The sequence below is a fragment of the Dipodomys spectabilis genome, unplaced genomic scaffold (genome assembly GCF_019054845.1).
Source record: "Dipodomys spectabilis isolate Male_0828 unplaced genomic scaffold, ASM1905484v1 ptg000034l, whole genome shotgun sequence".
Lineage (NCBI taxonomy): Eukaryota > Metazoa > Chordata > Mammalia > Rodentia > Heteromyidae > Dipodomys > Dipodomys spectabilis.
This window is the reverse complement of record NW_024870711.1, coordinates 8,396,879-8,421,592: the sequence shown is the minus strand read 5'-3', so window position 1 is coordinate 8,421,592 and position 24,714 is coordinate 8,396,879. Positions and strand designations below refer to the sequence as shown.

The following is a 24,714-nucleotide window of genomic DNA, read 5'->3' as shown; positions in this document are numbered from 1 at the left end:
TATGACTTAAATATTTTAAACACTCACACATTTGACCTAATAACATCCTCTCACAGCCCCTAGCATGTGGGAAAATAATCCAAAATATGGACTGAGCTAGCATATTTATGGAGGATTTTAATACTGTAGCTCCACTTGTATTTTTGTCAGGACGTAGAGGTCCTGGCCCGTAGATTTACACTTTCGTAGAGACCAACCAAACCCTTACTGTGTAGCATCACAGTCATGCCTTAGAACAGAGCAGTGATGAGGAGCATTCAGGCTGCAGTATGGAAAACCCTGCTGGGCTGGGGAGGTCAGAAAAGGCTTCTCTGAGGGGTGGAAGGTTCACTGGAAACCTGAATAACAGGTAGAAGACCTTGGCAAGACCCAGGTGACCAGTGGCTGAGCTTGATACATTTTAGCACGCAGCCACTACTTAGAGACTAATAGATGTGAACCAAGTGGGGAAAGAGGTGGCAAGGTGACTCCAGCCTCTGTGGGATGAGGACATGAGGCTTAGATTTGGAGAAACAATCAGAATTTGATTTTGAACACTGCTTTGAGGTTCCAGCAAGACACCGAGAAGAGTTGAGGAAGCAGCTGAGTACAGGCTGCAGCTGCGTTCCAAGTCTGAGCAAGAAGCACTTGGCTTTGGTGTATGTGGACATCTGCGCAGTGGTGAGGTACACAGGATTAACTTGGTCTATAGAGGAAGAAGAAACAAGAACAGGAGCCCCCACTGCAGAGCTCTGTCTCTTAGGGCAGATTTGGGATCTGTAATATATTGGTCAGGAAGGAGCCCCAGTGTTCCCCCCCTTCCCTTTTTCCTCTCTTTTGTTCCTTGTAAATAACTGAATATGTCCGTTTATGTGTACAGTCACCCCTTCCATCGGTCTCCCCCACCCCCACCTATCTTGTCCCCATCCAGCTCCTCAAGTTTCATGATTCCGAGTATGAATTTTGAATATCATGAGTATTTGCACACCATTTTTTAAAAATGTTTCACAAGCTGGGGGTTAGTGGTTCATGCCTATGACTGCTCATGAGGCTGAGATCTGAGTTCAGAGCCAGTCCTGGCAGGAGAATCTGAGGTTCTTTTTTTTTTTTTTGGTCGGTCATGGGGCTTGAACTCTGGGCCTGAGCGCTGTCCCTCAGCTCTTCAGCTCAAGGTGAGTGCTCTACCACTTGAGCTACAGCGCCATTTCTGGTTTTCTAGTGGTTTATTGGAGATAAGAGTCTCACAGTCTTTCCTGCCCGGGATGACTTTGAACCACGATCCTCAGATCTCAGCATCCTGAGTAGCTAGGATTACAGGTGTGAGCCACCAGCGCCCAGCTTCTGTGAGATTCTTATCTCCAGTTAACTACCAAAAAAGCCAGAAGTGGAGCTGTGGCTCAAGTGGTAGAATGCTAGCCTTGAGCACAAAAGCTCAGGAATAGAAGTCCAGGCCCTGAGTTCAAACCCCAGGACCAGCACACAGAAAAGTTTCCAGAAAGCCAGGCACTGGTGGCTCATACCTATAATCCTAGCTACTTAGGAGTCTGAGATCTGAGAGTCGTGGTTCAAAGCCAGCCTGGGCAGGAAAGACTGTGAGACTCTTATCCAATTAACTACCAGAAAACTGGAAATGGCACTGTGGCTCAAGTGGTAGAGTGCTAGCCTTTAGCTAAAAAGCTCAGGGACAGCATTCAGGCCCAAAGTTCAAGCCCCATGACTCACAAAAAAAAAAAAAAAAAAGTTTCCAGAATAGTATTGAAAACCACCAGGGCAGGATTTTGAAAAAATAGAAGGGCTGGGAAGGTGGCTTAGTGGTAGGGTGCTTGCCTAGCATGCATGAAGCCATGGTTGGAAGTCGTGGTGTGGCTCAAGTGGTAGAGTGCTAGCCTTGAGCAAAAGAAGCTCAGGGTCAGAGCCCAGACCCTGAATTCAAGCCCCAGGACTACCCCCCACCCCCAAAAAAAATTAGAAAAGCAAACTGAGCTAGGGTGTGGCTCAAGTGGGAGAACAGGAAGCAACATCTCTGAGTTCAAACTCCAGTGCTGAATTCTGTTTAAAATGTGGGTAGGGATGATTTAGTTGGAAGGGGAGGTTAATGAAATAGTAGTGAGAAGTTTAAATATAATATGAAGTTAGTGATGTAAGCAATATAGACAAAAATGGAAGCATACTAAAATATTTCTCTGATTAGTAAAATTTTCTGATGAGAGCAGATTTTCTTATTCCATTTAAGTATTTTTTCAAGAACAATGCATGCCTGAGCACTGGTGGCTCATGCTTGTAATCCTAACTACTCAGGAGACTGAGATCTAAGGATCTTGGTTCAAAGCTAGCACCTGCCATTACCTCTACATAACCTCAGAAAAGCTGGAAATGGAGCAGTAATTCAAGTGGTAGAATGCTAGCCTTGAGCACAAAAGCTTAGGTACAGTATCCAGGCCCAGGCCCTGAGTCCAAGCCCCAGTACTGGCACGGGGAAGGGGGTGGGGGCAGGAAGCATGTTAAAAGACTTGAGGTTGAACGTATTGACTTCCTCCCCTTCCCAAGTCCCAAACTGAGAGTAAAGGGACTCTTAAAAGATGAGAGACGAGGAGACAACAGCAACAAAGTTTTTTGGAAGTCTAACAGCAGGTGGCTAGCTGAGTGACTACTGATTTAGGAAGCACAGTCTAAGGTTGGTGCTAGGGCAAGTTGAGAAGAAATACAGTGTGCACCCCACCACACAGCACCCTTCCCCAGACTCTCGAGGTGTCTGGAAATGAGGGTGAAGGTAAGGCTGAAATCAGAGATTGGTCAAGCCTCTTTTAAGTGACAATCTGCTGGTGGCTCTGCCTATAATCTAGTTACTCAGGAGGGAGTTCTGAAGGATGGTTCAAAGTCAGCCTAGGCAGTCCAGAAGACTCCATTTCCAGAACAACCTTCAAAGAGGCAGACTGAGGTAGGTAGACTTGGTGGCTTGTCAGCTTACCAAGGAAGCTAAGTGATTGTGAGGTCCTGAGTTCAAATTCTGGTACCAGGAAAGGGAGAGGTAGGAGAGGGATAGGGAGAAGAAATAGGGAAGGAAAAGAAGGAAGGAAGGAAGAAAGGAAGGAAGGAAGAAAATGAAATAGCCTCCTACTCTATCCTTCCATCTGGCATCTGCCTCTCCCCAGTCCTGGCAGATAACTAAAGCTTATTATTATTAGTATTATTATTTTTTGGTCATTCATTGGGCTTGAACTCTGGGCCTGGGTGCTGTCCCTGAGCTTTTCAGCTCAAGGCTAGTGCTCTACCACTTCAGCCATAGTGCCACTTCCGGTTTTCTGGTGGTTCATTGGAGATAAGAGTCTCATGGACTTTCCTGCTTGGACTGACTTTGAACCGCGATCCTCAGATCTCAGCCTCCTGAGTAGGTAGGATTATAGGTGTGAGCCACTGGTGCCCAGTAAGCTTATTCTTGTAGAAGGTGAGAAAGAGGATCTCTGGATGGGGCATGAGTTTGGAAGGGATTGGGGGCCATACTGAACACAGGAATAAGTAGATGTGCAACGTTCCCACCTGCTTCTCTGATCTGCCTGCTCAAATGATGCTGGTATCCAGAGTAAAACCCTTGGGGCAAGTATTAGAACACTTTGTTTTTTCCCAGTCCAAGAAGTTTCCATTAAAAACAAACATCCTAAACAAAACATCCTACACAGAGATCTGAGTGGCAAGTGCCACCTATATTTGCATGTACTTCAACTCCTGAGTGTCCACTTTTCATTCTAATAGATGACCAGGGATCCCCAAGGTATATGGGGAAGGCCCACAGAGAGGCAGTTAAATAGAGAAACAGATAAAAACCAGTAAGGAAGAAAAACAACATATTTAGAGGAACAGAGACCATGTGGAGAGGAGAAAAATATGTGTATACTTATACATAAATCCTTAGGTAAATTAATCCATTTGTGACACAAAATTATAGTGCTTATTTGTGCCACTCTTGGAGCTTGAACTCAGGGTCTGGGAGTTGTCCCTAACCTTTTGTGCTCAAGGCCAGTGCTCTACCACTTGAGTTTTACTGTGGGCTGTTTTTTGGAGCTTAATTGGAGATTAGAGTCTCACAGACTTTCCTACTGGACTGGCTTGGAACCATGATCCTTAGATCTCAGCCTCGTGAAGAGCTAGGATTATAGGCATGAGCCACCAAATGATTTTTTTTTTTTTAAGGAAAAAAGAGGATTTTTTTTTTTTTTGCCAGTCCTGGGGCTTGAACTCAAGGTCTAGGTGCGTCCTTGAGCTCTATCATGCTCAAGGCTAGCACTCTACCACTTAAGCCACAGTACCACTCCCAGCTTTTTCTGAGTAGTTTATTGAAGATAATCTCATGGACTTTACTGCCTGGGATGGCTTCAAACAGATCCTCAGATCTCAGCCTCCTGAGTAACTAGGATTATAGGTATGAGCCACTGGCACCCAGCAAATGTGGAATTACTAGAAGTTAAAAATCATGGAACTAGAGCCATAACTCAAGTGGTAAAGCACCATTGTGAGAGAAAGCTGAGCAACAGTGCAAGGCTGAGTTCAAGCCCTGGTGTTGGCAATATAAATGGATGGATGGATGATAAAGTCTTTTTTGTTTGTTTGTTAGTTTTTTGTCGGTCATGGGGCCTGAACTCAGGGTTTTGGGCGCTGTCCCTCAGCTCTTCAGCTCAAGGCTAGCACTCTACCACTTGAGCCATAGCACCACTTCCTGCTCTTTCTTCTTATGTGGCGCTGAGGAATCGAACCCAGGGCCTCATGCATGCAAGGCAAGCACTCTACCACTGAGACACTTTCCCAGCCCCAATAAAGTCATTTTTGTTTGTTTTTTGCCAGTCCTGAAGCTTGATCTTAGGGCCTGGGCACTGTCCCTGACATTCTTTTGCTCAAGACTAGCTCTCACTCTACCATTTGAGCCACAGCACCACTCCCAGCTTTTTGTGTGTGTGTGGTACTGAGGAATTGAAGACCTAGGTCTTCATGCATGCTAGGCAAGCACTCTACCACTGAGCCACATTCTCAGCCCCAATAAAGTCATTTTAAAAAAACATATTAAGGTCACTATAGTATTCAGGCTATAAAGCTGAGCATGTATCTTAGAAAATAAAGCTAAAGGACAAAAAAAGGAAATACGGAAAGAAAACTGGGTGATAGTAGTTCACACCTCTAATCCTACTCAGGAGGCTGAGATCTGAGGATCACATTTCAAAGCCAGTACTGGTAGGAAAATCTGTGAGGCTCTTACCTCCAATTAACCATCTTACAATTAGAAATCAAGCTGTGCCTCAATTGGTAGAGCCCTAGCCTTGAGCACAAAAGCTCAGGGACAGTGCCTGGGCCCTGAGTCAAGCCCAGTACTGGCACCAAAAAATAACAATAATTTAAGAAAAGCTCCCAGCAACTAAAGACATAATTTTCTAGATTGAAAGAACCCACCAGCTGCCCAGACAGAACAATGGATGAAAACTGACCTACTGGTTAGATACTTCAGCAGGAAATTTCAGAGCACCTGAGGACAAAAGAAATCTTGGGAGCGTCCAGACAAGAAAAACAGGTTCACACCAAGAATCAAACTCCCAACGACATCCGGAGCTAGAAGACAGAGCCTGGGGCCTCTAAAACTCGAGGGAAAATATTTCCAACCTAAAATTGGATAATTAGCCAAACTATTTAAATTAAATAGCAGAGTGAAGCTGAGGCAGTTTGAGATGTTCAGTCTCCATGCACACCTCCCAAGCTAAGGACGTGATTTGCGCAGATAAGTAAGTAAACCAAGAAAAAGATGAGAGAAAGAACTCTGGGGGTAAGGGTAGCACATTAGAAGGTTCTAGAAGTTTTTTTTTATTTAGATGAAATTGATAAATACATATGAATGCTTTGAGAAGGGAGTTAAACAGCAGAGCAAGGGATGAGTGTGAGCTCACCATAGTAGTAAGCTAAGCCAAATTAAAAATGAATAAGTTTAGCTGGACACTGGTGGCTCACGCCTGTAATCCTACCCACTCAAAAGGCTGAGATCTGAGAACCACAGTTCAAAGCCAGCCTAGGCAAAAAAGTCCCTGTGAGACCCTTGTCTCCAATTAACCACCAAAAACGAAGTGGAGCTATGTGGCTCAAAGTGGTAGAGCCCTAGCCCTGAGCAGAAGAACTCAGGGATAGCGCCAGGGTCTGACTTCAAGCCCACAACTGACCAAAAAAAAAAAAAAGATTAGGTCTAAAGAAAGCAGCTGCATTGGACATTGATCAAAATGAACTAAGCAACTCTGGCAGCGATGGGAGGAGGGAGGAAGGGAATGAGAGGGAAAGAGGGGACAGCTGATACTAAGCAAAAGGAGAGAAATGTCCATATCACCTGATGTGGAAGAAATAACTGTATTGTCAAAGCTCATAGAATTCACAAACTTTATTGACCACAATAAAGACAACTTACCCCATGAAGGCTAGAATGTGTTTGTGACTTTAACTAAGTATCACTATCTCACAAGACTATGAAATTTGTGAAATTTATGTACTCATTTAATCCCATTTAAAAAAAAAGCTTACAGACACAGAAAAGTATGGCTCCATTATAAACAGCATTTACACCATCTACTGATGTTAGCAGCACTGTCACTCCCATTAAAATCACAAAACTAGACTGGCAAACAAGAGATTTGGGAGAGATGGTCCTGACCTCCAACTCCAGGAAGTCCATAGATAGAGCTTAAACAGTGATTAAAACTCCAGGAGTCAGGAGGGCAGGTGACAGCAGAGTCACTGGAAGAGCTGAAAGTCTTTGCCTCTGGGAGCCTAGCTGGAGAGGAACTTGTAAAAACAAGTTTGAGTCTAACACAGGTAGTTTACACCTGTAATCTTAGCTGTTTGGAGGCTGAGATCTGAGGAAGGTAGAGGATCTCTGTTCCATTGGAAGCCTGCTCAGCAGGAAAGTCTGTGAAACTCTTATCAGTTAACCAGCAGAATGCTAGACTGGCAGTATGAGTCAAGTGGTAGAGCACCATCTCTCCTTGGGCATGATAGCCCAGTAAGTGCAGGCCCAAGTTCAAGCCCCAACCCTAGCCCCAGCCCTCACACAAACAGGCTTGAAACATTATTCAGTCTTCTAGCCTATGTATTTGTATAACTTTTCTTCTTTTTTTTTTTTTTTGCCAGTTCTGCTGCTTGAACTCAGGGCCTGAGCACTGTCCCTGAGCTGCTTTTGCTCAAGACTAGCACTCTACAATTAGAGCCACACCATTTCTGGCTTTTTCTGTGTATGTGGTACTGAGGAATCAAACCCAGGGCTTCATGCATGCTAGGCAAGCACTCTACCACTAAGCCACATTCCCAGCCCCTTGTATAACATTTTTTTTTTTTTTTTTTTGTCCGGTCATGGGGCCTGAACTCTGGGCCTGGGCGCTGTCCCTCAGCTCTTCAGCTCAAGGCTAGCGCTCTACCACTTGAGCCACAGCGCCACCTTTGGCTTTTTTCTTTTTGCTTATGTGGTGCTGAGGAATCGAACCCAGGGCCTCTGGCATGCAAGGCAAGCGCTCTACCACTGAGCCACCTTCCCAGCCCCTTGTATAACTTTTTTAAAGTTTTTTTTTTTTTTAATCATATACTAAGTTTTAAAGACCTCCCAGAAAGTGTAGCGAGAGGAGATAGGGAAGACGGTGTCTCCAGCCATTCATCATATCTTTGCTTTGGCTGAAATACATGGGTAGTGTGGCAATAGTGGTTTTTAATTTTGAAAAGAAAAAAGTTGAAAGTCTCCCACAATTCTATTTTTTTTTGGTCGGTCATGTAGCTTGAACTCTGGGCCTGAGCGCTGTCCCTCAGCTCTTCAGCTCAAGGCTAGTGCAGTACCCCTTGGGCTACAGTGCCACTTCCGGTTTTCTGGTGGTTTATTGGAGATAAGAATTTCATGGACTTTCCTGACTGGGCTCCCTTCAAACCACGATCCTCAGATCTCAGCCTCCTGAGTAGCTAGGATTACAGGTGTGAGCCACCAATGCCTGGCTCCCACAATTCTTTCTCAGCAGTTTATTCTTTCCAAAATTTTATGCACACACTTGGAAGAGCATAAATGTGTATGTGCACACACACTTTTTTTTTTTTGTCGTGGGGTTTGAACTCTGGGCCTGCGTGCTGTCCTTCAGCTCTTCAGCTCAAGCCTAGCCCTCTAACACTTGAGCCACAGCACCACTTCTGGCATTTTCTGTTTATGTGGTGCTGAAGAATGGAACCCAGGGCCCCACGCATTCGAGGCAAGCACTCTACCACTGAGCCACCTTCCCAGCCCACACACACCCTTAAGGAGCTAAGTAATACATAAATAATATTCTTTTTTTCTTTTTGTCAGTCACGGGACTTGAATTCTGGGCCTGGGCGCTGTCCCTGAGCTCTTCAGCTCAAGGTGAATGTTCTACCTCCTGAGCCATAGCACCACCTGTGGCTTTCTGATGGTTAATTGGAGATAAGAGTCTCACAGACTTTCCTGCCTAAGCTGGCTTTGAACTGAGATCCTCAGATCTCAGCCTCCTGAGTAGCTACGATTACAGGCATGAGCCACCAGCACCTAGCTATAAATGATATTCTTAATGTAAAACTCAAGTTATATAGCTGTAAAAAGCAATTTTTTTCAGTACTATATTTGACGTCTTTACATGTCCGAATGTATAAATTTATGTTGTTGTTGGTAGTAGATTGCAGTATTCTGACTATTGATTTTATCTTAATTACTCCCCTACTGATGCACCTTTCAGTGTTCACAAGGTTCTGTAAATCTGTAAAGATCCTTATAAATAGACTCTGTATGCTTGTCTGAAACTTTTTTAGAAATAGATTTTCTGGGTCACTTAAACATTAAATAGATGTTGGCAAATGCCTTTGAAACATTTGTGCTACTTTATAGTCCTTGTAAGTAGAATTCTTTTTTTTTTGGTCAGTCATGGGGCCTGAACTCTGGGCCTGGGCACTGTCCTTCAGCTCTTCAGCTCAAGGCTAGTGCCCTACCACTTGAGCTACAGCACCACTTCTGGCTTTTTCTGCTTATGTGGTGCTGAGGAATCAAACCCAGAGCCTCATGCATGCAAGGCACTGAGCCACCTTCCCAGCCTCCTTGTAAGTAGAATTCTTGCTCCCACACCTGTGCCAATAGTAGATACTTTGAATTTTATGTTATTTACTAAAGTAATGGCTATAAACAATAGTTTAATGACCCTCCTCCTTTTGGCAGTATTCGGGGCTTTGTCTTTGCTATTTACTGCTTGAGCCTTGTGTCTAGCATACTCTTTGATCATTTTTTGAGATAAGAGTCTCAAGCCGAGCATCAGTGGCTCCTGCCTGTAATCCTAGCTACTCAATAGGCAGAGATCTGATCATGGTTCAAAGCCAGCCCAGGCAGGAAAGTCCATGAGACTCTTACCTCCAATAAACCACCAGAAAATCGGAAGTGGGGCTGTGGCTCAAGTGGTAGAGCACTTGCCTTGAGCTGAAGAGCTGAGGGACTGTGCCAAGGCCCACAGTTCAAGCCCCATGACCAACAACAAAAAAAGAAAAATTAAAAAAGAGCCTCACTTTTTGCCCAAGCTGGTCTGGGCCACGCTCCTCCTGTTTATGCTTCCCTGGATGACAAGCAAGCAGCCCACACTCAGCCTTTTCTACTGAGACGAGATCTTGCGAATTTTGGTTTTGGGGTTTTTTTTGGCTGGGCTGTCTTAGAACCACAGTCCTCCAGATCTCAGCCACCTGTGAAGTTGGGATAACAAACCCCCTGCCCAGTCACTGGTTGAGATGTGACTTTGTAAATTTTGTGCTTGGACTGGCCTCAGACTTGGATGCCCTCCCTTCTCTGCCTTCCAAGTAGCCAGGATTTTCGGCACGAACCACCGGCACCTGGCCTGGATGCCTTTCTTTGATCAGAAGAGCGAATATGTTGTGATACTTTTATTGATTACTAGCATGTCTGGTTCTGTGAATTAGCTTTTATTTCTTCTTCTTTTGAATTGTTTCTTTTTATTATGGATCTGTAAAAGATTTTTAAGCATCGAAGATACTCGCTCATATCTGTCATAGCTATGTAAATATTTTCCCGTTTGGGAGTTGTTTTGTATAAAATCTGTGTATAGTAGAGTATGGAACTTTTTAAGCTTTAATGTGTCTAAATTTATCAGTTTTTAGGTTTGTGTGTATTCAGATCTATCAGTCATTTTCTTTATGGATCTGGGTTTTATACCAAGGGCAAAATAATCAGGCCATTTTACCCAGTAAACACTGTAATCAGAGGCCTTGAGCCTTTGAGCTCCTTAAAAACCATGAAAATACTTGAAACCTGAGATACCGTTTTTACCCGAGAACAAAAAGAAAACTGCTAAATATAAACAATTTTTGTTTTAACTACAGTCTCCAAATAGAGCTTTATGTCAGCTCCATTAACTATTAAATTCAGCCCACAGATCATTTAATACATTTGAAATTAATTTGCATGATTCTTCCCCGTTTCACAATAATTCATATGAGCAAGTTTGATTACAGAGATTTAAAATCAGGCACAAGTTAAGTGAATTTCTTATGGCTAAAATAAGCTGCAAAAATCTTTTCAAGATAATTTTCAGCTAAAAATTATAGTTGTTGTGGTCTGGGGACATTAAACAGTTAGTGTGAATAACCACACATTCCAGAAAGAACCTCTGAGGTATCAGGGGTCTGGGAAAAGCTTGTTCCCAGACCTGAGCTTGGCTCAGTATAAATCTTAATGTGCCGGGGCTTTTTTTCTAGCACAGTGCTAGCATGACTTCATTATTTATGCTTAGGATGAGATGCATGAAGTTATAGTTTTTGCCCCTTTAAGTTTTCCACATTGCATTTATTTAAGGCTCTTTCAGGGCATAGTAGTATACGCCTGTCATCCCAGCACTTGATAAACTAAAGCAGGAGAATTCTGAGTTTAAGGGCAGCCTAGGATATATAGCAAAACCCTGTCTGAAAAGTAAATAACAACAAATACAAAAATTATCTCCCTCCCCTTGCTGGCTTTAAATGTAAGAATACTTATTCAGGGGCAGGGAAGGTGGCTCAGTGGTAGAGCGCTTGCCTTGCATGCTCGAGGCCCTGGGTTCGATTCCTCAGCACCGCATAAGCAAAAAGAAAAAAGCCGGAAGTGGCGCTGTGGCTCAAGTGGTAGAGCGCTAGCCTTGAGCTGAAGAGCTGAGGGACAGCGCCCAGGCCCAGAGTTCAAGCCCCACGACCGGAACCAAAAAAAAAAAAAAAAAACTTATTCAAATAATATTCCACAATACATGTCTATTACTAATTTTTTTATTGTAAATGTTTATAAATGCAATGTGGTTGTTAATACCATGTGTGTGCGTGACTGTGTATATCTGTGTGTCTGTATGTCTGTGTGTGTCTGTGTCTATGTGTGTGTGTTTCGATCCTGGAGATTGAACTCAGCCTGGGTGCTGTCCCTGAGCTTTTTTACTAAAGGCTGGCACTGTACCACTTGAGCCACAGTTTAACTTCTGGTTTTTTGTGTGTGCTTTATTGTTTTTTTTTCTTCCGGTCAGTCATGGGCCCTGAACTCTGGGCCTGGGTGCTGTCCCTCAGCTTTTCAGCTCAAGGCTAACGTTCTACCACTTGAACCACAGCACCACTTCTGGCTCTTTCTGCTTATGTGGTGCTGAGGAATCGAACCCAGGGCCTCATATATGCAAGGCAAGCATTCTACCACTGAGCTACCTTCCCAGCCCCATGTGTGTGCTTTATTGGAGATAAGAATTGCACAGAGATTCCTGTCTAGGCTGGCTTCAAACCACAACCCTAGATCTCAGCCTCCTGACTAGCTGGGATTACAGGTTTGAGCCACCAGCACCCAGTATTGAGACCCTTTCAAAAGTTGTTTGGTGGGTTGGGAATATAGCTCTGTGGTAGAATGCTTGCCTAGCATTCCCAGGCCTTAGGTTCAGTCCCCAGCACTGCAAAATAAAAAAGAAGTGGACAGAGAGGAGAAGAGAAGGATGGGGAAGGGAGAGAAAACAGTGTTTGGGATGGGAGGCCTTTTGTGTCCTGTCCCATGTGGAGGGGTATGGAAAAGTAAGTGCTACGTGTTTCTAGGAGAGTGCGAGCCCTAAAGAGGAGTCCTTCTGGTGAGAGCTTGGTAAGGCATTTGGAGGAGCAGGGCAACTGAGTGGCCTTGAAGTAGGGCAGGTGGTGGCCAGCACTGGACTTGAAGTTAAGCCCCTTGGGCCTGGGGCTCAGGAGACTCTAAGAAGGACAGGAGGTTAATCGCTTTGTGGCTTCCATTTCCAGGCTCTTCTGTTCTCATCAGCTAAGAGCATGCAACATGTGTGGTCTCTGAGATGCAGTCCTCATCTTCTATTTCTCCCCGCCAGTCCCTCCCTGGAACCTTTGTGAGGTGTAAGGCCTCCGAGCCACCACACAGATAATCCAGATGTTAGAGTATCACTCTGGGGCCTGAGTGGTAACATCTATTAAGTTGTTTGCAGCATTTTGCTTTCAACAACACTGAAAGATAACCTAATTGTTAGTGAATAGGCTCTTAAGAACAATTCCTGATAATACGTTAACTATATAAGTTTTGTGGCACATAATTCAGAGTAGGTTCAAAGAACCGAGTGACAGTTCTGTAGCAGAGCTCCCTCCTGCGCCTGCCATCTGTATGAGCTTCCACAGGCTTGCCTTTATACAAATGAAGAATAGAATAGAATCGATTTGGAACTCTTACTGTACACGGGTATGTGTTCATCCTCAGATAAGTGAACTAATGGGGAAAAAAAGTCCTATTTATCCTTACAAGAGAGAACATTAACAAATTTTTCCAAAACTTTGTTTTTCACCTTGGGTAATGATCATTCTGTAGTCATAATCACTAAGGATAACCTCAGCCAGAAAAAAATTAACATGTACAGCCTCGTGGTTATTAGAAATGAAAGTGAAGTTGAACTCTCAATTTACATGCACATTTTTGTGGCAGATGAGGTGATTAGTCAAGAGCGTCTAAGCATAAAAATATGTTCTATTAGGATAAATTCCGTGGGCAAAGTGGGAATGGAAACAGAAGTTCAAGGTGAACAGGAATGATAGAGAAATTCCAGCTATCAAAGAAGATCTTGTTCGTGTGTTTTTTAAGTGAGTAATGTTGGGTTTTAAATAGCTTTAGATTCCATTGATGACATTAAGGGATAAGGGAAGAATTTATTTTAAAATATCAATATTTATAATGTTCCAAAAAATATATCTTTTGCAGTAACTGGTCCATTCTGTATATTTACTGAAAAAGATGCAAAGAGGTGCATAGTTTTGAAAGTTATTTTAGGGAGTGGGTGGGTAGGTAAGTTAATGTTTTCAGGAGTTTATGACGTCAGGGAAGTCATGTTTGTGAAGATTTCCAGAGAGAGATGTGGCGAGACCAAAGGAGGAAAGGGACGGGATGGGTATTAGTCTGCTATCTGTTGTTACAGCAAAATATCTGAAGTGTGGTACTTTATGCCGAAAATAAGTTTCCTAGGTCACAGCTTTGGAGACCCAAAGGTATGGCACGCGCACCTGCGTGGCTCCTGCGAGGGCTCTGCTGCTTCTCACTTTGGCCGTTGGCATCATGCAGGCAGAGCGGGAAAGATCACAGAGCAAGGCAAGAAACAAGGGGAGCGGCCAAGGTCATTGCTCTTTACTATTATTATTTTTTTGGTCGGTTGCGGGATCTGAACTCTGGGCCTGGGCCCTGTCACTCAGCTCTTCAGCTCAAGGCTAGCGCTCTACCACTTAGCCACAGCTCCACTTCCGGCTTTTGGCTGGTTAATTGGAGATCTCACAGACGTGGCTGCCTGGGCTGACCTAGAACTTAGATCCTCAGTAGCTAGCATTACAAGTGTGCGCCACTGGTATCCCACTTTTTTTGTAACCAGTGAATCAAATACAAGTAACTTTATGAAAGTCTAAATAATAAGAGAGTAAAGACCTTTGGATAGACTCTCAAAGACTAGATGAACTAACTCAGGCCAAAGAAGACCTTAAGCTTAGATGGAAAATCTATGACTCACAAAAAGACAATATGAAAACAGTGCTGGGGCTTGAACTCATAGGCCTTGAACTTGATAAGCTTGTTTGCAGTTCAGGTAATACTTTAATATAAGAATCAAATTTTGGGGGCTGGGAAGGTGGCTCAGTGGAAGAGTGCTTGCCTTGCATGCATGAAGCCCTGGGTTTGATTCCTCAGCATCACATTGCAGAAAAAGCAGGAAGTGGTGCTGTGGCTCAAGTGATAGAACACTTGCCTTGAGCTGAAGAGCTGAGGGACAGTGCCCAAGCCCAGAGTTTAAGCCCCATGACTGACAAAAAAATAAATCAAATTTTTGCCAGATGCCAGTGGCTCACACCTGTAATCCTAGCTACTCAGTAGGCTGAGATCTGAGGATCATAGTTCAAAGCCAGCCCGGGCAGGAAAGTCCATGAGACACTTATCTCCAATAAACCACCAGAAAAAACAGAAGTGGTGCTGTGGTTCAAGTGGTAGAGTACTCACCTTGAGCTGAAGAGCTGAGGGACAGCACCCAGGCCCAGAGTTCAAGCCCCCAAATGACCAAAAAAAAAAAATCAAATTTTTACAAATTGATAAGACAGGAGACATGGAGCAGATGGTAGAGTGCCAGCCAACAAGTAAAAGCATCAGATACCGAGTTTGAGTCCTCATCCTGGGACAAAGAATTGATAAGACAGCCTAATTGGAATTGAGTCAGGACATAGGCTGTGTAGTTACAGGAAATGAAGGACTAGGAAATCGTATCCACCCAGCCTTGCTATGAGGTCAAAGAATCAGTAGGTTGCCACTCCACATTTGACGGAGAGCAGAATGTCTGCCACTGGCAGGGCTTGAGAAGCTTTTCTCTGCAGGCGGGTGCAGAGATGACTTGTCACCGCCTTACCGGGAAGCCACCAAAATTTAAATACTTAGCCTTCTGACTCAGTCCCACTACTGAAAATCTCTTAGAAATGAAACACTGTTTTGAAGTTAGGAATATAAAAACATGTTTATTGCAGTGTTTATGAATTCGGGAATGACTGAGTGAATCATAATACTATCCTTGCTATGGTAAATATTCATCACTTAAAGGATGTGAACTCAGCTTTTTGGTCGATATGCTACCACTTGAGTCATGTCTCCAGCCCAATTGAAGGAGGAATGAGAGGAGGAACATATGTGCAGCATTATTTTAATTGCCAGTAATGGCCAAAAAATAAAATCATATAAATGTATATGCATTGTCAGGAATAAGCACATAAGCATGGAGGAGGACTCAGGTCCACCCTGAGCAGTCCCAACAGTGAAGTGGGAAGTGAGGAAAAGAAAAGGAGAAGGAAAAGAAAATTATTGGCCAGATCCTGGTGGCTCACACCTGTAATCCTAGCTACTCAGGAAGCTGAGATCTTAGGATCACGGTTCAAAGCCAGCTGGACAAGAAAGTTTGTAAACTCTTATTTCTAGTTAAGCATCAAAGAAGCTGGCAGAGGGGTTATGATTCAAGTAGTAGCGCGCTAGCCTTGAGCAAAGAAAGCTCAGGAACAAAGCCCAGGTCCTGAGTTCAAGTCTCAGGACCAGCACCAAAGCAAGAAAAGAAGAAAAAGCACTCGTGGGGCTTGTGGAGAATAAACTTAGCATCTTTTTAACTTGGTTATACCATACATTGGGATCCAGGCTACAAAGTATCCAGAAAATTCTGTCCACTCACCAACTATTAAATTTCTTCAGGGTCTCTTAAAAAAGGAAGTGTTGAGATGTGAATTCTTGGTGAGACCTTGGGCGCGTGGTGTGACTGTGTCCTGTATCTCCTCAGCACATGATGGCATTGTGATTAAGATAGAAGTGCAGACCAACGATGAAGGCTCAGAGAGTTTGGAGACCCCAGAGCCCCTGATGGGACAGGTGGAGGAACATGGCTTTCAGGACTCGGAGCTGGGCGACCCCTGCGGAGAGCAACCCGACCTGGACATGCAGGAACAGGAGAACGCCCTGGAAGAGTCCACAGAAGGTTCCAGTGAGTTCAGCGAGCTCAAGCAGATGCTGGTGGAACAGAGAAACTGCACGGGTGAGTTGTGGGTGGGGGCCTCCCAGGGGGCCCCGCCTCAAGACAAAGCCGGGAGAGGTCCTTCCTTCTGGGAGGCCGCTGGGCCCCAGTGGGTGCACAGGAGTGAAAGACGCCGGCGGGGCCCCCTGCAGGTCTTCCGCCTCACCTTCAGTAGAATCCATCACCACCATAGGGGGGTGCAGACTGGGCTCCCAGCAGACTGGGTCTGCCTGTCTGTCCCGCCTCTGCACCCCACAGACAGGCAGGACCACACCCCAGTGGCAAATCATGGGTTCCCTTCTCTAAACATGTCCTTCTTGCCTGTCACATTGGAATTCCCTACTACTGGAGTATGCCAGCCCTGAGGAACATGATTGTTTTGTTTGTTAGTTTTAGTTTTGGGGCCTGGACTCAGGGCCTGGGCACTGTCCCTGATCTTTTTTGCTCAAGTCTAGTGCTCAGCCACTTTGAGCCATAGTGCTACTTCCAGTGGTTATTTGGAGATAAAAAGCTCATGGAGGGCTAGGAAGTTGGCTCAGTGGTAGAGCGCTTGTCTTGCATGCAAGGCCCTGGGTTCAATTCCTCAGCACCACGTAAGTGGAAAAATGCCAGAAGTGGCACTGTAGCTCAAGTGGTAGGGCGCTTGCCTTGAGCTAAAGAGCTGAGGGACAGTACCCAAGCCCAGAGTTCAGCCCCCACAACTGACAAAAATCTCATGGCCAGGTGCTGGTGGCTCACCCCTGTAATTCTAGCTACTCAGGAGGCTGAGATCTGAGGATCATGGTTCAAAGCCAGCCCGGGCAGGAAAGTCTGTGAGACTTTTCTCCAAATCACCACCAGAAAACCAGAAGTGGCACTGTGGCTCAAGTGGTACAGCGCTCGCCTTGAGCTGAAGAGCTGAGGGACAGCGCCCAGGCCCAGAGTTCAAGCCCCACAGCCAACCAAAAGAAAAAAAAAATCTCGTGTACTTTCCTGGCCAGGCTGGTTTCAAACTGAGATCCTCAGATCTCTCCTGACTCGCTAGGATTACTTGTGTGCGTCACAAGCACCCAACAAGAGCACAGTTTTAAAAAGATTCTGTACTGTCTTTCACTGGTGGACTGTGGTCATCCTTGTTGTTAATCACTTGCTTGGTGTGATTGTCTTCCCTGGTGGTCCTTCCAAGCGTGCTCAGATGGTGTGCAGTGGCTCTTTGCTTCATCCCAGGACATCCTTCCTGACAGCTTTTCTGGTGCAGCATGACTTCGTGTGTGTGTGTGTGTGTGTGTGTGTGTGTGTGTGTGTGTGTGTGTGTGTGTGTGTGTGTGTGTGTGTGTCATTCCTGAGACTTGTACTTCAGGGCTTTGCTGCTATCCCTGAGCTTTTTTTGCTCAAGGCTAGTACTAGGCTCTGCCACTTAAGCCACAGTGCCACTTCCGGTTTTTTTGGTAGTTATTGGAAATAACAGTCTTACAGACTTTCCTGTCAGGGCTGACTTTGAGCCACAATCCTAAGATCTCAGCCTTCTGGAGTAGTTAGGATTACAGGCGTGAGCTACAAGCACCTGGCATACATAAAGGGCTTTTTAAAAAAATATAGAATTTTGTTGTTATTATTAAGGTGTTATACAGAGGGGTTACCATTTCCTAAGTCAGGTAATGAGTACATTTCTTTTTGGGATAATGTCATTCCTTTCACTTTCCCTCAATTCCCCCTTCCAGTCCCTACCCACTCATGGTGGGCTTTAAAAAAAAATTATTTTACTGTTATTTTAAAGGTAATGTACAGAGGGATTATAATTACAAGAATCCGAGCAGGGCGCCGGTGGCTCATACCCGTAATCCTAGCTACTCAGGAGGCAGAGATCTGAGGATTGCAGTTCAAAGCCAGCCTGGGCAGGAAAGTCCCTGAGATTCTCATTTCTTAAAAAAACACCAGAAAACCGGAAGTGGTGTTGTGGCTCAAGTGGTAGAGCACCAGCCTTGAACTGAAGAACTCAGGGACAGCGCCCAGGCCCAGAGTTCAAGCCCCACGACCGACAAAAAAAGAATCAGGTAATGAGTACATGTCTTCTGTTCCGTCATTCTCTCCCAGTTGCTCCCTCCTGTCTCCACCCATGAGAGTTGCTTTTTTAATTGATATTAAGTGATTACATAAATTTCACAAATTTCACAGTATTGTAGGATAGTGATACTTAAAGTCACAAACACATTTTAACCTTCAGGAGGTACACTGTCATTATAGACTGTACAAACTTTGACACTACAGCTATGTTTTCCAAATTGGGTGATATGTATATTTCTTTCCTTTGGCTTATATTCTTTCTCTTACATTCCCTCCCTTCCATTACTTGAGTTGCTTAGTTCACTTTTATCAATGTCCAGTGCAGCTGATAGGTCCCTCTTTTGTGTACTTTCCCATTTCCTTCTGATTCTGTGCCCTCCTCCTAGCTTCCTTCAGATGTGCACATATATATACCAATATGTGTTCAAGAACATGGGGTCATTTAGACGTGATAAAAACAAATTGAGTGGAGGTCCTTTGTTTCTTGAGTCCTGTTTACTTGTCATATCTCCTTGCATTTTGACTTTAACATCCACATATCAGGGAGACCATGTGCCATTTGTCTCTCTGATCTTGGTTTACCTCCTCAACATGATTTGTTCTAGTTCCATCGATTTCCCCGCGAATGACCTTATTTTGTCCTTTCTAATGGCGGCATAATATTCCATTGTATATAGGTACCACCATTTTTGGATCCATTCATCTGTAGTGGGGCATCTGGGTTGTTTGCATACCTTGGCTATTGTCAACAGTGCAGCAATGAACATAGAGGTGCATGTGTCCTTGTATCCTGGTTCCTGTTGTTCAGGGTAGATACCTATAAGTGGTATGGCTGTGTCATAGGGAAGGTCTATATTTAGCTTTCTCAGGAACCTCCAGACTGCTTTCCAGAGTGGTTGTATTAGTTTACATTCCCACCAGCAGTGCAATAGGGTTCCTCTTCTCCACATCTCTGCCAGCATTTGTCGTTGGCTGACTTTAGGATGTGGGCCATTCTGACTGGGGTAAGGTGGTATCTCAGGGTTGTTTTTATTTGCATTTCCTTTATGGCCAAGGATGATGAATATTTCCTCATGTGTTTCTTTGCCATTTTTATTTTTTCTGAGAAGTCTCTCTTTAGTCATGGTGGGCTTTTTTTTTGTTTTTGGTCGATGTGGGGTTTGAACTCTGGGCTTGGGTGCTGTCCCTGTGCTCTTCAGCTCAAGGCGAGCGCTCTACCACTTGAGCCACAGCGCCACTTCTGGTTTTCTGGTGGTTTATTGGAGATAAGAGTTTCACAGACTTTCCTGCCCGGGCTGGCTTTGAACCATTATCCTCAGATCTCAGCCTCCTGAGTAGCTAGGATTACAGGCGTGAGCCATCAGCGCCCAGCTATGGTGGGCTTTTTAAATGCACTGTTGAACTTAAAAGTTCCATTCCAGTTTTACAGTTTTACCCACAAGTGAAATGAGTGGGGCGGGGGGCAGTGTGTCAGTGTGAAGGCTTGAACTTGGGGTCTTGTGCTCACAGTTGGCTGGCTTGTTCATGGTTAGATCTCTACCACCGGAAGCACAACTCTTGTCCAGCATTTTTCTGGCTAATTGGAGACAGAATCTTGAAGACTTTTTGCCTGGGCTGGCTATAGATTTTAGCCACAGGCACTCAGCTTATTCTATATTCTGAAGAAAAAAAAGTAAATGTACAAGATAGGAATGGGGGCACTTAAATTGATGGTCCTATGAGTCATTAGCCATCAGATACTGTATCTATCCACACTTAGAAATGTGTCCATATCTGGTAATCTGTGTTTTTCAAACTACTGTGTTCTTTTCTTTATTTTATGTAGATAAGGCAAATTGTGGAGGATTTGTTTTTTGAGGTTTTGTATGTTTGCTGTTTTATGTGTTTGTTGTTTTTGTGTGTTTTGTGTTTGTTGTTTTTGTGTGTTTGTTGTTTTGTGTATTGGTTGTTTTTGTGTATTGGTTGTTTTTGTGTGTTTGTTGTTTTTGTATGTATATATTTTGAGAAACAGTTGCTTAGGCTAGCCTTGAACAAGGTCATCCACCTTAGCCAACCAAATGCTAGGATTAGAGGTTTGTACCACCATACCCAGCTTATAATTTGACTTTTTTTTTTTGTCATGGGGCTTGACCTCTGGGCCTGGGCACTGACCCTTAGTTCTTTAGCTCAAGGTTAGCACTCTACCATTTGAACCACAGCGCCACTTTCAGTTTTCTGGTGGTTCACTGGAGATAAGAATCTCATGGAATTTCCTTCCAGGACTGGCTTTGAACCGTGATCCTCAAATCGCAGCCTCTCAAGTAGCTAGGATGATAGGCATGATCCACTGGCACTTGGCTAATTTGACTTTTTGTACTTAATAAAATACCATAGGCATCTTTGGTCAAGTGGTGTAATTCTTGAGTTTTAAATAACCGCATGGTACTTCAGAAATCTTTTTCACATACTACATTGTCTTTCATAAAAGAATAATGAGAAGGCATAAGCCATTCTGTGTGTATGCTAAATTGGGGCGTTAGGATATAAATTCCAGATTGCCATCTGAGCATTTCTATTAATTCTAGTAGAACCTTAGAAAACTTCTAAACAAACAGTTTGTGGAATTCTGAGTCTTGAGTGTTAGAGCCATATGTTTTGCTTTTATTATTTCATTAAGAAAAAAGCAATGTGATGCTTGAGGAGAGCTTAGCCTTCCCAAGGCTCATGCCTTCACGCACAGCTCTGTTTTCAGGATAGATCGCCAGGGACCAGTTCCCTGGTGGCATCCTCTCCGCTCCTTTCTGAACTTCTGGGTACCATGCCCGAAGGGGTCTGCGAACCCACGCTGCTGAGGAAGTGAGACTCAGAACCCACGCTGCTGAGGAGGCCTTGCCTCAGCACACCTAGTTCCCTTTTTTGTGCCAGTCCTGGGGCTTGAACTCAGAGCGTGGGGACTGTCCCTGAGCTTCTTTTGCTCAAGGTTAGTGCTCTACCACTTAAGCCATACCTGCTCTTCCAGTGTTAGTAGAAATAAGAGTCTCACAGTCATTCCTGCCCAGGCTGGCTTCAAACTCCAATCCTCAGCCTCCTGAGTAACTAAGGTTACAGGTGTGAGCCAATGGTGCCCAGCCCCTTGTCCCTTTTTTTGGGGGGGGAGGGCGGAGGGAAGGTTGTTAGTCGTGGGGCTTGAACTACTCAGGGTGTGGCTGCTGTTCCTGAACTTTTTTACTCAAGGCATGCTCTACCACTTTAAACAACAGCTCCACTACTGGTTTTGGGGTGGTTAATTGGAGATAAGACTCTCAGAGATTTTCCTGACCCCACTGGCTTCAAATCAAAAGCCTTAGATCTCAGCCTTCTAAGTAGCTAGGATTACAGGCATAAGCCACCAGTGCCTGGCTCCTAGGTCCCATTTTTAATGCTGCAGTTGCTAGGTTTTAGAGAAGCAGTGGAGCATGCTACGGCCAAGGTGTCTCTGAAGTCTGGCCTTTGCCAGCTTAGAGACAGTTCCTGCCTCAATTTCGTGTCAGTGAGGGGGTAGAGGAGATAGTGCTTAAACTCATCTTTTTTGTCAGTCGTGGGGCCTGAACTCTGGGCCTGGGCGCTGTCCCTCAGCTCTTCAGCTCAAGGCTAGTGCTCTACCACTTGACCCACAACACCACTTTGAGCTTTTTCTGCTTAAGTGGTGCTGAGGGATGGAACCCAGGGCCTCAGGCATGCAAGGCAAGCGCTCTACCACTGAGCCACCTTCCCAGCCTGACTTTTTTTTGAAACATCACTTGGTATCTGGAATAAGGATAATTCTCTTTATTTTCATTTTATTAGTTTCATTTTATTAGTTACTGTCTCATGAAAAGAGAACAGGTGAAGTTCTTGTTTGTAAGAAGTCTGCAAACAGCCTACCTCATCTCCCATTCAGATTCTAGAGCAGTGAGTGACTTTCTCAAGTGGCACACCATCCGTGAGTTGATAGAGCTCCCCAGGTAAAAGTCTCAGGAGCACCAAAGAAGTGCAAGGCAGGATAAGGCCGCTGTGTCTGCTGAACTCCACTCTCCTGGGCCACGGTACAACTTGGCTTTGTCAGGCCCTAAAGAGCAGCAGTGGGTGTGCAGGGCGGTGTGCCCCAGAGTGTGAAGAAAGATGGAGAGAACCAGGCATCTCTGAGAAGCGAGCAGGAAGCCTGGGGTCTTGCATGTCCAACCTGGGCCTGGTGAGGAGCCTGAGCGGTCACCAGGGGAGACATGGAAATGTTGGCGTGGGAAAAGGCACTATGAGGACAGATCCGAGGTGTTCAGGAAGGACAAACAGCCTGGCATAGTCAGGTGTAGAAATCTCTAGAAGGGAGCCATGGAGAACCTGATGAGACCAGGCCCAGTCCTCAGGTGCTCTTATGGAAGTGGGTTCTCACTGGCTCACACGCTTGATGGGTTCGCGACTATATCCAGTTCAGGCTGGCTCCCACCCCCTGGGGGTCCTGGGGCTCTTTGTTCTTTTCTGCAGCTTTCCACGAGAGGAATCTAATTGGCCCAGTTAACACCTGGACCAGACCCACGGCCAGCCCGGGTTCCACGTCTAACCCCAAGGTGTTCCCAGAAGGCATTGGGCAGCAATCTGCTGTAGGTGCGGCCTCCATGGCGAGGGCCAGGTGGGGCTCTGGACCGCGCTAACCTCCTTGTCTCTCTCCATCCTGGGGCAGAGGGGATCGTGATAAAGACGGAGGAGCAGGAGGAGGAGGAGGACGAGGAGGAGGAGGACGAGTTGCCGCAGCACTTGCAGTCCCTCGGGCAGCTGTCTGGGAGGTTCGAGGCCGGTATGTATCAGACCCCGCTGCCCGAGGAGATGTCCCCCGACGGCGAGGACAGCCCCCCGCCCCTGCAGCTGGGCAACCCGGCGGTGAAGAGGCTGGCGCCGCCTGTGCATGCGCATGGGCACGCGCACGCGCACGCGCACGGCGAGCGGCACCACCTGGGCGAGAGCCGCGGGTCCTCGAGCCAGCAGCAGCGGAACCGGCGCGGCGAGCGGCCCTTCACCTGCATGGAGTGCGGCAAGAGCTTCCGGCTGAAAATCAACCTCATCATCCACCAGCGCAACCACATCAAGGAGGGGCCGTACGAGTGCTCCGAGTGCGAGGTCAGCTTCCGGCACAAGCAGCAGCTCACGCTGCACCAGCGCATCCACCGCGCGCGCAGCGGCTACGCCTCGCCCGAGCGCGGGCCCGCCTTCACCCCCAAGCACGCGCTCAAGCCGCGCCCCAAATCGCCCAGCTCGGGCAGCGGCGGCGGCCCCAAGCCCTACAAGTGCCCCGAGTGTGACAGCAGCTTTAGCCACAAGTCCAGCCTGACCAAGCACCAGATCACGCACACGGGCGAGCGGCCCTACACGTGCCCCGAGTGCAAGAAGAGCTTCCGGCTGCACATCAGCCTGGTGATCCACCAGCGCGTGCACGCGGGCAAGCACGAGGTCTCCTTCATCTGCAGCCTGTGCGGCAAGAGCTTCAGCCGCCCGTCGCACCTGCTGCGCCACCAGCGGACACACACGGGCGAGCGGCCCTTCAAGTGCCCCGAGTGCGAGAAGAGCTTCAGCGAGAAGTCCAAGCTCACCAACCACTGCCGCGTGCACTCGCGGGAGCGGCCGCACGCCTGCCCCGAGTGCGGCAAGAGCTTCATCCGCAAGCACCACCTGCTGGAGCACCGGCGCATCCACACCGGCGAGCGGCCCTACCACTGCGCCGAGTGCGGCAAGCGCTTCACGCAGAAGCACCACCTGCTGGAGCACCAGCGCGCGCACACCGGCGAGCGGCCCTACCCGTGCACGCACTGCGCCAAGTGCTTCCGCTACAAGCAGTCGCTCAAGTACCACCTGCGGACCCACACGGGCGAGTGAGCGCCGCCGGCCCGCCGCCGCGCCCCGGCCCCGGCCCCGCCGCGGCGAGCCCGCCTCCCCTCCCCTGCTCCCCAGGACGCGGCCTGGCGGCGCCTGGGTCCCCGAGGGCCCGGGAGGGGGCGAGGGGGGCCTGGCTGTTAATTTCCTCGACAATAAAGTGGATGAAACCAATCGGCGCGGGGGGAGTGATTTGGCTACCGGCCACGGGCAGGCGAGCAGGGCCGCTTAGGGGCGACAGAACTTTATAATCACCTTTTGGATACTGTGGTTCTATTTGATAATAATAGAGTACTTTTTAAAAAGACGAGCGTTTCGTGTTTGCCATTTTTGCTTGGTTGTGCGGGGAGGGAGCTGTGCCTAGAGCCGCTCCTCTCCGCGTGGCCGGGCTGTGGCCGCAGAGGGAAGAGCGGTGCGGCCTGACGCTGCAGGGCGGCGGCCCGCCCGAGGCAGAGTAGGTCCCCGTGTCTAGCGAGGTCAGGGACGGACAGCGGACATCGGCCGTCTGGGCAGGGAAGGGGTACAGACGTCTCCGGATGCACGAAGGCCAGGGGTTTGGGGTGCTGCAGCAAGCCGTGCTGGGCACGGGGAGCCGGTCTCCAGGCCTTCGCGAATTTCCCGTCGTCCTTAGCTTTCTGCCCGGGGCGCACGCGCAACCTCGCCAGGGCGCCGCCGGCCGGGCTCTGTGGCGGCCCTGGCCCGAGGGGCTCCCGGCTCCGGGCGCCAAGCTAGGGGCGGCTGGGCGTCCTCGGGGGACAGGCGCCGGGCCGAGGAG

The 24,714-nt window shown here is 46.7% G+C and overlaps 1 protein-coding gene across 4 annotated transcripts in view; it reads left to right on the top strand.

The window, feature by feature from the left end:
- Positions 1-23,975, top strand: part of LOC122105974 (zinc finger protein 777) — a 53,834-nt gene extending 29,859 nt beyond the window's left edge. For all 4 annotated transcript variants that reach the window (XM_042677284.1, XM_042677282.1, XM_042677283.1 and 1 more), the window contains exons 5-6: positions 15,807-16,058; positions 22,756-23,975. In XM_042677284.1, the coding sequence (XP_042533218.1) occupies positions 15,807-16,058; positions 22,756-23,942 (1,439 nt within the window). In that variant the 3' untranslated portion in view covers positions 23,943-23,975. The remainder of the gene's footprint in view (positions 1-15,806; positions 16,059-22,755) is intronic.
- Positions 23,976-24,714: the final 739 nt, after the last annotated feature.